The sequence below is a fragment of the Gigantopelta aegis genome, chromosome 10 (genome assembly GCF_016097555.1).
Source record: "Gigantopelta aegis isolate Gae_Host chromosome 10, Gae_host_genome, whole genome shotgun sequence".
NCBI lineage: Eukaryota > Metazoa > Mollusca > Gastropoda > Neomphalida > Peltospiridae > Gigantopelta > Gigantopelta aegis.
The window spans coordinates 84,082,963-84,091,562 of NC_054708.1; the positions used below are offsets into that span (position 1 = coordinate 84,082,963).

The 8,600-nt window shown below is 41.9% G+C and overlaps 1 protein-coding gene across 1 annotated transcript in view; it reads left to right on the plus strand.

The window, feature by feature from the left end:
• Positions 1-1,611: 1,611 nt before the first annotated feature.
• The window catches only part of LOC121382538 (60 kDa neurofilament protein-like), a 44,711-nt gene continuing 37,722 nt past the window's right edge, over positions 1,612-8,600 (plus strand). The window contains exon 1 of the mRNA XM_041511996.1: positions 1,612-2,625. Within this exon, the coding sequence (XP_041367930.1) occupies positions 2,066-2,625 (560 nt within the window). The 5' untranslated portion in view covers positions 1,612-2,065. The remainder of the gene's footprint in view (positions 2,626-8,600) is intronic.

The window sequence follows — 8,600 nt, forward strand, 5'->3', positions numbered from 1 at the left end:
TCGTCCGTCCGTTCGTTCGTTCGTTCGTTCATTCATTCGTCCATTCATCCATTCATCTAAGAATTTATGAAAACTATAACGTTATGGTGACACGCGATCTACATAATTATTATTTAGCTACGAACATGGGCTTAACTACCTACAACACATACGTTCACAGTTAAACACTATATTAATGATAAGTTGCCGTTAAGACATTTTCATAGCAGACTGAGGTGAATCGATCCTGAAACCTACTGCATAGGAGACGTACGCTAACATCACTGATTAATATGCCGCTATTCAATCCAAAATAGAAATTGTTGAGTTTTAAAACAAATTTTGTGTGCGCTCATTGTTAGTATTTGTTGTTAGAGGTAGTAGTGGTGGTTGTAGTGGATTTGATTGTTGTTGTTTTTGTTTTATTTACTATCTCGTTATATTTAATTTATATTAAATAGGATCTCGTGTTCAAAATGTATAATTAATAAAGCCTTGTTTGTGGGGAGAACAAGTAAGTTTTTCGTCTTTCTGAATGCAATATTACACAGAGTCAGTTTTGGGAAAAGGGAGAGAAAGAGAAGGTTTAAATATTTAAAATCGTCACAATGAAACTCTCGAGTGTTTAAACAAACCGAGGTGTCGCCAACAAACATGGGCGCACTGTGTTGAATCTTTCAAATGTTTAACACACTGGGCAGAAATATTACGTTTTGAATACCTGTAGGTATTATAATGGTACGCGTATTGACTCGGAATGATCCGGTGGTAAATACTGGTGATAAAGTTACATACAGGTGGAATACGTTACTGTATATAACAGCCGCAATAACTACATACGTGACTGTAATCTGCGACATCTAATATTAGCGCAGCAACGCCACATTTTCAGTGTATTCAAGATATTTGTTCGTTATGATAGAGTAATCTAAATGCAGTGGCGGTTCACTGGTTTCTTAAGAGGAAGGGCCAAGACAGTGGCGGCAGATGGCGATGTGTGTTTAGTTTGCATGGAATAGCAAGCACCTCTCCCACAAACTAGCATTACTTTGGTCCCTGAAATGATATTTTAAGTTGGCTGACTAAGAAAGACCGCACTTTGTGGCGCTTAGTCCAATTATTGAAATGATTACGGCCGGTTCTAGACCACCTGGTTCTAGCACCTGGTCCGCCACAGATGTGTAATAAAGGTAGCGGGACCTGGTTTCAGTGGTTGTGCTGTCATAGTTAAATACAAAATGTTGGGAACCCAGCGTTTAGCCTTTCTTATTGATCGACACAGACCCGCTGTGACGCAGTGAACTAAAACAGGTTATTAACGATATATAGTGGGCAGCGGTTACACATTCCAGTACTCGCGGTAGACTTGTCGCTTTCTGTTTACTAAACCACATTAGCTTTTGAGTAACGCATTTCTCATATGTTTGTTTTAACATGAAGGCTAATTTGAATAAACATTTAACATAATTTACCAACAACAGTTCAGAGGCGGTTTTTGTCCGTCTGCATACATCATGATTAACCGGCCGCGGTTCTAGCGTTTGACAGCGAATGTCGTCTGCTAGCTTTCATTTCTGTCGTCTGTGCTACCGGCGACCGCTGCACCTCGACTTGTGCGTGCCTGCGCTATGTACTATAACCCCGTGAGAACAAGTTTACAGCTGAAGAACTGGTATATCAAGGAGCGTCTTTCAGCTGTGGTTTTCTTTCATCCATATATAGAAACTTTAAGAAGATGGTCGGTCCAGGTCATCAAACGATCTATGTTATGCACTAAATGCTTCCAAGGGAAGAGCCTGTTAGACGACGGTGATTCGACCAATCGCGAGCGCGGAAGGACACCGCGGGTGGGATCAGAAATATAATATATTATTGAGCGTTCAGGCGAAGTCGTCTGTCAAGCTGCAAGTGCGCTGTAGTGTGGAGTGCGTGTGTTTGTGTTGGTATAAACTGCACCGCGTACACTGGTCTACCAGTCGGCCGCGAGTCGAGCTAGGAGGAACGTGTAGAAAGTAGCACCAGTCGGAACTAGGAGGAACGTACAGAAAGTAGCAGCAGTCGCTGACAACTAAAGCACCAAGTAGTCATGTCGTCTCACTCAAAAATAACGGAGAAGAAGACGATCATCACAACCAAGTCGTCGTCGTATGCCGACGACGATGACATGGGCGAGTCGTCGTTCCACTACAGATCTGGGATAGGTCCACGCTCGGGTGGCATGATCACCAGGACGTCGACGACGCCGCTCAAAGGAGGCAGCAGCTACGTCCGCACCATGGAGATGTCGTCTGGGGGCGGCAGCGGCTTCATCGACGTGCCTGGGGCCTACTCGAAGATCTCGGGGGTCGGGGTGACGAACGTGAAACACACGCGAGAGAGGGAGAAGAAAGACATGCAGGACCTCAACGAGAGGTTCGCCAACTACATCGAGAAGGTGAGGTTCCTGGAGGCACAGAACAAGAAGCTGGCCAACGAGCTGGAGCACATGCGGGCCAAATGGGGCAAGGAGACGAGCGCCATCAAGCAGATGTACGAGACGGAGCTGCAGGAGGCGAGGAACCTCATCGACGAGACCAACAAGGAGAAGTCGCGGCTCGAGATCAGAGTGAGCAGCCTCCAGGACAAGCTCGACGATCTCAACAGACAGTAAGTGCTTTACAGTCTAAATTAGAGTCTCTTCCATCTAGTAATCGTGAGGTAACACCCAGGACAAGTTAGACTACTCCAACAGTCTGCTTTAGAGTCTAAATTAGAGTATCTTCCATCTAGTACATCGGGCAATAACATCCAGACTATAGATTTTTGATTCAATCTTAGCGCTACGAAATCGTAAAACCATCATAGGTTGTGACGCCATAGTGACGTCATAGCTTTTTAAGGATAGCCTAAACCATCTGTATTCTCATACCCCGTGCATCTAGTCGAGCACATCAAGCGGAGTCTGCGTCAGTAGCCCAGCCGCAATAAATGATCTATGTGTTCTTTCCTATAGTATATCATGTAATAACCTCGAGGACAAGTTAGTCCATCCACAGTAAGTGAACTATAGTCTCGTCCATGTAATATGCCAAGTAGTTCCTCCCTCTAGTACCTCATGTAGTACCTCAGGGATAGGTGATCTATGTTCTGTTTTCTCTAATAGATCGAAGAGTCTATTCACAGTAAGTGAACTACTGTCTCTTTCCAGTAATACATTGTGCGTCTGCTGCAGCAGACGTTTAGCTTCTCATCCTATAGTACCTCATGCAGTAACCTCAAGGGTAAACTAGTCCATCCACAATAAGTGATCTAGAGTCTCTTTCCTGTAATACGCTGAGCAGCTGCTGTACCAGTAGGTCAGTTGCATTCTGTCCGGTGTTTAATACCTCGTATAGTAACCTCTGAGACGATGTAGCCCACCCTCGGTACGTGCTTTATTGTCCTCGTAACACTGGATCAAGATCTTGTGACTCTACCTTATGCAGAGATATAATTTTCGATTGTGGTAAGGGTTTTGCTGTTCTGCTTTCTCTTCCCTCTAATACTTCAAACAGCGTCTGTACCAATAGACAGGGTTAGGGTTCGTGTTACTTCTCATGTAGTAACCTTAAGGATAACCTAGCTTATTCACAGTAAATGCTTTAGATATCTTACTCTAATACCTCGTGTAGTTTCTGACATCTGTACCGGTAGTTTAATATATCCTTTTGACTGTCTTGTGCAGAGATACCTTTCAAAGATATTGCTGGTTTTGTCGTTCTAATACCTCGTGTAGTTTATGTACCAGACGTTCGTCCACATTAAGCGAACCATGTTCTCTTTCATCTGAATGCCTCGTGCGGCTTCCATCTAACGTGCTTATCAGCTCTTTGTTTTGCTGACACTTCATTCAGGATCGTCACTGGTTCTGTATTTCAGCACAGCACTACACCTTCAACGTCTATCGACTGTCAATCTAGGGGTTTTCTTGACGGGATGCAACCCATCTCGTCCCTTTAAGCTGTGCACCCAAACGGCCTTAACGAGGCCACTCACGTGGACATATCGATCGGACTTCAAACTTTTAGATCTGCGTTCCAAATTTTATGTCGAAATTACTTCTGGGGTTTTTTAAATATTATTAAATAGTCCGATCCTCTCTTCTTTCTCTTATTTAATTTTGAACTGTCCTTCTAAAATGCTCCAAATTATATAAATATTCGGCCGAGCAGTCAATTCTTTTTATTTTTGGCTTGAAAATTCTGCCCATTTTCAACCCCCCCCCCCCCCCCCCCTCCATTCATCCCGAGTCAGGCCACCGATCTTGTCGGACTCGAGATGGGCGTGTTCGAAACCCTAGTGGTATATGGGCACGTTAAACTAGTTATTATCATCATCACTGGTTCTTTGTCAGTGTTCTAAATAGCACTTCATTAGTAGCTTGTTGGAACTTCGTAAGTGTCTTACGAGCACTTCATGGGTGTTTTAACTACCACTTCATTTAGTGCCTTTAATAGGCGTTATTAGTGTCATAAATGGGAGCATTTCATGAGTATTTTACTAACACATCATGGGTTTTTTACTAGCATTCATTCATTATTTTACTAGCACTTCATTAAGTATCTTAGTCATGCTTCATTCGGGGGCTTCCACTTCATTCTGTACCTTATCAGCGCTGTATCAGTATGAACTTGTGTCTTTGTTGACATTGTATTCGGAGTTTTACATATTACTTTATCCAATGTCTTCACTGACACTTTTATCTGATCTTTTATATCTTTATGGCCGAGAGAGTAGTTTCGGGCAATATATTGACACTTTGTAACGGGTTAACGATATTTTATCACATTGATATTTGCTGATATTTTTGTCTAAAATAAAGGGGTTAACAGCAACTTACAATTAACATTAGGTTACTGTCATTTTCTTTTCATAGTAATAACTGGTGTTTGCTGAAAGGTGTAATTGGTTTATGAAACTGAAACGTGTCATAGAAAAGGAGGGGTCTAAGCGATCAAGGGATGTACAGGGATACGCTCCCCACGGGCTTATGAAACTGAAACACGTGTAATAGCAAGTGAGGGGTCTAAGCGATCAAGGGGTGTACGGGGATACGCTCCCCACGGGCTTGTGATCTGGGCTTGCCCTGCATCTTGAACTGGAGGATGACATAGTGATATGTTAGACGATGACAGTCGGCTGTTTAAAAGAACGTTGTTTTTTTAGAACAGTAAATCGTAATAAATCACAGTAAATCAAAGATTCCTAAACTGGGACATAGACACAGATTCTCACCATGTTCCTTCGGGTCTACACAATACCATAAACAGTACAATCTTGCATTAAATGAGCGCGAGTTTATGTTTTACGTCGACGTTCAGCCTACCTGAAAACGGCAATCCACTAGTGGGGAAACATAATGTGCGTTACACACGATATATAAAGTATTTTAATGCATGGTGTTTCTTCCTTGCTATGGTTGATACGGTAAAATAAGTGGTAACTTAACAACTAGCGAATAAAAAAATTAACAATGACGTTTGCTATGAAATATTTAATATCCTTTTTTTCTCTCTCATCTGAAGATAATAAACGTGTGTTCAGTTTGCAGAGCTCTGTAAAATATGTGTCACTTATCGTGTCGTGAAGTATAATTATGTAAATTGAAATAATGGTAGAGTGTCACGGACTAGCTTTTACAAAAGGTCAAACAAGCATATTTAAAATGGGACATTATTTAGGACTTTACCTGGTACTAATACAACAACAACAAAAACTACTAGTCCTCCTCCTCCTATTACAACAACAACAACAACAACAGTAGCAGCTATGACGCTGCTGCTGTCCCATTACTACTTTATAACGCATTATATTTAAACCTGTTTATTAAGGCAACCCAACTAACCCTCCAGAGTTTCTTGTTCTATCAAATGACCCCTGTATTCCCGTGTCCACGTATTAGTTTAACAAAAGACTGCTTAACACGTAAGTACCTTTGACACAATAGATTTTCCGTACAGGTGATATTTATAGCACGGTCGGCTGCTTTCTGACTGCTGGTTCACATGGTAAGACAATTAAAATTACAGCGAGGAAACCACCAAATAATAAACTACTTAATTAATTTATCACTATGTGTACAATAACACTAGTACAGTATTACAGTGTTATGGTCTTGGGGCTGTTCCCAAGTCATATGGGTGTTTGGCGTAGGGTAGGGATAGAGGTAGGGGTAAGGGTGGGGTAATGTTTTGTGTTATAGCAGTTCTCGAAATGAACGTTTGGGATAGTCTCGGGTGGATGGGGACTCAAGTTATTATGCTTATCTTTCCATCGAAACCAGAAAATAAGTATTAAAATATTTTAGCTGCTCAGTCGCCCGCCTGTGACCTTCTTCGAAACTGCCCTTACTTTGCATTATGTAGATGGTGTACTACCGCTGTTCAATATGTTATAATAGTTGATTACCCAAATCACTGCCGCCGTCTGACTCTTTTTAACCTGGCCTTACTTTCCATTATGTACATGATGTATAAATGACTAGAGCTGTTCTGCTTATAGCTGTTAAATATATTATATTTGTTGATCACCCCATCATTTCCCCGTCCCTGGTGACTCATTTTAAACTGTCCTTACTTTCGATTAAGTGGATGGTGCACAAATGACTTAAAAACTGTTCTGTGCATAACTGTTCACTATATTATATATGTATCGGTTGATCACCCCATCATCCCCTTGTGACTCTTCCTGAACAGCCCTTTTTTCGATTATGCAAATGGTGTATAATAATAACTCCCAGTGTCCAGTACGTAGTTGTAAGAAGTCTCGTAAAAGCCTCAACAAGTGGAGAGAGCTGTGTGGATTGGGGTTAACTCATGAATAATTCTATTGAGGCAGCGTTAGTTTAAAACACCCGTACAATACAAGCTGTAATGGCGGGTGAGTCACCTACTACGTGAACACCTCGACTTGTCGCTGTCACTCACAGCCGGCATATTTTGAACACAGACTCCAATAACCTAGAGGGATATATATATATTTATTTATATACATGTATCGATGTTTGTAAAACGGGATATCGGTCATGCATTCATTCAGTCAGAACGGTTGTAGAAGTGATCACGTGGCACCGTCATTATTATTTTATACCTAGTACGTCTAATGTAATCTTTTCTCTATAAATACTTAGTTTAAATAAGATTGTATTTGTGAGCAGGCTGGATATACATGCATATAGATTGACAGAAGGTCTCCCGACCCCATTGGCGTGTCCAGGATTTATACTGGAGGGTCACCACCAACATTGGGGGGGGGGGGGGGGGGGGGGGTGGTGGTGGTTGATCCACACTGTTTATGGATCGTGTTATGAGGTGACAGGCAAGTATCAAAAGGTGGGGTGAAGAGGTGTGATTGTGGGACTATCGCCTCCATGCCAACCCCGGCTACGCCAGTGCCCCCCCCCCCCCCCCCCCCCCCCCGCATGTGTCACGATGTGATCACGTCTGGGACAGACAGTATATTGTTCAGAGAGAAGTTTCTTTTGTTTAACGACACCACTAGTGCACATTGACTCAAAACCTGTTCATGGTACATTTGTATTTATTCTGTGATGAATATTCGCTGGTGGTAGTCCATCTATGGTGGTTCCCGGTAAGCCAGGATACCGTTCAACTGGGATGTCAGAAGCCGTGGAAGCTGTCCCAGGCGGGTGTGCTGGGCTGGGGTCTAGCTGGTGATAAGTGAAGGTTATAGAAAGGTCGATTAACGCTCCCTCGAAAAATACATTGCAAAAAAAAACCCGAGAAGATATTTAGTTAGAGCAAACCCCGACCCCAACCCCCTTCACGCACGCCTGCGACCGGTTTGTGGAAAATGTTTATATAAAACTTCCTTCTGTTAGGAAAGACTAGCGGTTTCCCTTTCAACACGTCAGAGCTATGATCCCTCTTAACAATATGCTTTTTCTTTGGACGGGTGCAAGTCAAGAAGGGCGCTTGCAGGATGGTCAGTTTTACTTAGCACGCGGGACGCATCCCTCAATCTATCTAGTTCCGCTTCTCACAAAAATGCCCATTCATTTTCTAGTAGGCATTGGTTAAGCTGTGTGCTGAGATGTGGTTACACAAACATTCCTTTCCTCTAATCTGCTAACGTTGTTTGTTCCTTGCTGTAGTACTGTACAATGACGTAGTAAAGCGACCGTACAGCGTAACTTCCTTCACCGTGTTATTACATAATTCACTAATGTCAAACAGAAACACACTGTCAGTTTTAATAAACACAATTTCGTCTAACATATATTACAACATTTACTAATGCAAAATAAAAGCATACAAACATGCCATATCACCTCAACATATTACATGTATAAGATCATTTACTAATGCAAAATACAAACACAACTACAGTTTTAATAAACAGATAGCCTCACCTCGCCATATAATGAGGAATACTACATTTAATTGTTATGTATGTGGCCTACTTTAGCGAGTACAGTCAAAGAATATCGAAGAATGGCGCGGGACGGTACAAAAATTAATGTGGATGTTTTGACTGAAGTTTGATTACAGTTTGATTTGTTTAAGGACACCACTAGATCACATATATTTATTAATCATCGGCTATAGGATGCCAAACATTTGTTAATTCAGACATAATCTTAG